The sequence below is a fragment of the Micromesistius poutassou genome (genome assembly GCF_964030765.1).
Source record: "Micromesistius poutassou genome assembly, contig: SCAFFOLD_1086, whole genome shotgun sequence".
NCBI lineage: Eukaryota > Metazoa > Chordata > Actinopteri > Gadiformes > Gadidae > Micromesistius > Micromesistius poutassou.
The window spans coordinates 1,549-5,000 of record NW_028177914.1 but is presented as its reverse complement, the minus strand read 5'-3'; the positions used below and the strand labels follow the sequence as shown (position 1 = coordinate 5,000).

Here is a 3,452-nt window from a genome sequence, read left to right as displayed (position 1 = left end):
TCATCACCGGGATCCACTCAGGTCGGCACGGCAACACCACCGCACAATAATAAAAACAATAAAATCAAGAAGTTGAGAATATGAATAGAAACAACACAATGAAGTGAAGCGGTGCACGGCGACGGCGGTAGTGGTGGATTTCATGATTCGTTTGAATGAATCAGTTCGCGTCGGTCAGTCCGCCATGAAGAGTCGTTCGTTCGTTCGTTCGCATTTCCGGTAGCGGTGAGTCATGGTTCTCAGTCACTGAGTCGGTCAGACTCGGCTCCTCCCTCGTTCGCGATCGTGCGATGGTGCAAACGGTCATCAATCAACACAACATTAGCTAAGTTCCTTTCAGCTGAGGAGCGCTTCATGTTCTGAATCGGGATGTTGTTTCCCGTCTGGCTCTGGTGACGTCTCAGCCCTCGAGTCGTCACCACTAAACACAGTCAGTGAACCAACGGCGACTCAGTTCGTTCGAACTGATTCGTTCGCGAACGAACCATCACTAGACGGCAGCGTGACTCCTGGACGTCTCTGAGCCCGGCGGTGACGCAGCGTGTGTTGCTGTGTGTGTGTGTGTTGTGTTGCTGTGTGTGTGTGTGTGTGTGTGTTGTGTTGCTGTGTGTGTGTGTGTTGTGTTGCTGTGTGTGTTGTGTTGCTGTGTGTGTGTTGTGTTGCTGTGTGTGTGTGTGTTGTGTTGCTGTGTGTGTGTTGTGTTGCTGTGTGTGTGTGTGTGTGTGTGTGTGTGTGTGTGTTGTGTTGCTGTGTGTGTTGTGTTGCTGTGTGTGTGTGTGTGTGTTGTGTTGCTGTGTGTGTGTGTGTGTGTTGTGTTGCTGTGTGTGTTGTGTTGCTGTGTGTCCTCCTCTCCACAGGGCTCTCTCTCAGCGTGGTGCCCATGTACCTCGGGGAGATCGCCCCCAAGAACCTGCGGGGCTTCCTGGGCCTGGTGCCCAGCATCCACATCTGTGGGGGGGTCTTCACCGCCCAGGTCCTGGGGATCCACGAGGTCCTGGGGAAGGTAGGGGGGGGGGGGGGGGGGGGGTGTGTGTGTGTGTGGTATAGGGGGATGCTATCTAGTCTGGATGCACCTTCCAGATGATATCAGTTTGTGGTTATGTTTATCATACATTTTTTATAGTTTTGATTTTGGCATTAGATCAACAGTTGGTCGGAAATTGTGAATCAATCTTAAAGCGCTCTGATTGGCTTAGGATACAGCCAATGAGGCACAGTCAACCAGCAGCGTTAGGAGAGCAGTTAGGTTGGATGTCACAAAGTGACAAACAATAAAAAGTGTTTACTAGTTATTGTTCATTGCAGAGTGGTAACCGTTGCTGTAGTAACCACACGCCGTCGGACACAGCTGTACTCACCGCCACTGAAGCAGCTTCTGTGTCTGTCTGTCCGTCTGTCTGTCCGTCTGTCCGTCTGTCTGTCCGTCCCTCTGTCCGTCCGTCTGTCCCTCTGTCCGTCTGTCCCTCTGTCCGTCTGTCCCTCTGTCTGTCTGTCCCTCTGTCTGTCCCTCTGTCCGTCTGTCTGTCCCTCTGTCTGTCCGTCTGTCCCTCTGTCCGTCCCTCTGTCTGTCCGTCTGTCCCTCTGTCCGTCCGTCTGTCCCTCTGTCCGTCCGTCTGTCTGTCCGTCCCTCTGTCCATCCGTCTGTCCCTCTGTCCGTCTGTCTGTCCCTCTGTCCGTCTGTCCCTCTGTCTGTCCCTCTGTCCGTCCGTCCCTCTGTCTGTCCCTCTGTCCGTCCGTCCCTCTGTCTGTCCCTCTGTCCGTCCGTCCCTCTGTCTGTCCCTCTGTCCGTCTGTCCCTCTGTCCGTCTGTCCCTCTGTCCGTCTGTCCGTCTCCACAGGAGGAGCACTGGCCTCTGCTGCTGTCTCTCATCGTCATCCCCACTGCCATCCAGCTGATGCTGTTGCCATGGTTTCCAGAGAGCCCTCGCTACCTGTTGATGGAGAAGAAGAACATGTCCGCCACCATCACAGGTAGAGAGAGGCCTTTACTCAGTCACATGACCCCCATCACAGTCACATGACCTCCATCACTGGGAGAGAGGCCTTTACTCAGTCACATGACCTCCATCAGTCACATGACCTCAGTCACAGGTAGAGAGGCCTTTACTCAGTCACATGACCTCAGTCACATGACCCCCATCACAGGTAGAGAGGCCTTCACTCAGTACAGCTGTTTATATTTGGCATTAGAAAACTGGAAATGACAAATAAAATGACAATATCATTCTCCAAGAAACAGACAAAACTTGTTTCTGATATCTGAAGTCATTCCCCCTCCTCTCTGTCTCCTCCTCCTGCTGCTTTTCCTCCTGCTCCTCTTTGTCTCCTCCTCCTCGTCTTCCTCTTCTCCTCCTCCTCGTCCTCCTCTCCTCCTCCTACTCTCTCTCCTCCTCCTGCTCTCTCTCCTCCTCCTCCTCCTCCTCCTCTCCTCTTGCTCCTCTCTCTCCTCCTCTCTCCTCTTCCTCTGCCTCCTCCTCTCCTCCTCTTCCTCTGCCTCCTCCTCTCCTCCTCCTGCTCTCTCTCCTCTCTCTCTCTCTCTCCCTCTCTCCTCCCCCTGCTCCCTCTCTCCTCTCCTCCTCCTGCTCCCTCTCTCCTCCTCCTCTCCTCCTCCCAGCCCTGAAGTGGTACCGCTCTAAGGGGAGCATCCAGGCGGAGGTGGAGGAGATGCAGGAGGAGCAGAGCTCCCTCTCCTCGGTGCAGACGGTGTCGGTGCGGGGCCTCCTGGTCGACCGCTCTGTCCGCTGGCAGCTCATCACCATCGCCGTGGTCAACGTCGGCATGCAGCTCTCTGGCATCGACGCGGTGAGAGAGAGGGGAGGGGGGGGGGGAGAGAGAGAGGGGGGGAGAGAGAGAGGGGAGGGGGGGGGGAGAGAGAGAGGGGGGGAGAGAGAGAGAGAGAGAGAGGGGGGGAGAGAGAGAGAGAGAGAGAGAAGGGGGGAGGGGGGGGGGGAGAGAGAGAGAGGGGGGAGGGGGGGAGAAAGAGAGAGAGAGAGCGGGAGAGAGAGAGAGAAAGAGAGAAGGGGGGGGAGAGACAGAGGAGAAAAGGGAATGTTTTGTGTGTCAAAGCCACCAGCAGCCGCTCAAAGCACTTGACAACACTGCCTCACATTCACCCATTCATCACACACTCACACCGACGGCGGAGTCAGCCCCTCAGGGCGACAGCCAGCGGGTCAGGAGCAGTCAGGGTGAGGGCGTCTCGCTCAGGGACACCTCCACACTCCGCTAGGAGGAGGAGCCGGGGATCAGACCAGCGACCTTCAGGGGACCAGCGACCCGCTCTACCTCCTGACCTCTGACCTCTGTGTGTTTTGTACCTTTTCTTCAACTTCTGCACAAGCAAGTTCAGACTTAAGTACATCACCACACACACACCCAGTGAGAGGCTCACAACACACACACACAAACACACACACAGCAACACACACACACGCACGCACACACGGCAACACA

General features: G+C 55.6%; 1 protein-coding gene across 1 annotated transcript in view; it reads left to right on the top strand.

Moving 5' to 3' along the window:
• LOC311374942 (solute carrier family 2, facilitated glucose transporter member 5-like) overlaps positions 1–2,801 on the top strand; it is a gene marked incomplete at both ends in the record, with an annotated part of 11,756 nt that extends 8,955 nt beyond the window's left edge. The window contains 4 exons of the mRNA XM_084490670.1: positions 1–21; positions 858–1,003; positions 1,838–1,970; positions 2,614–2,801. The exon at positions 1–21 is cut by the window's left edge and continues 104 nt beyond it. Of these exons, the coding sequence (XP_084346796.1) occupies positions 1–21; positions 858–1,003; positions 1,838–1,970; positions 2,614–2,801 (488 nt within the window). The remainder of the gene's footprint in view (positions 22–857; positions 1,004–1,837; positions 1,971–2,613) is intronic.
• Positions 2,802–3,452: the final 651 nt, after the last annotated feature.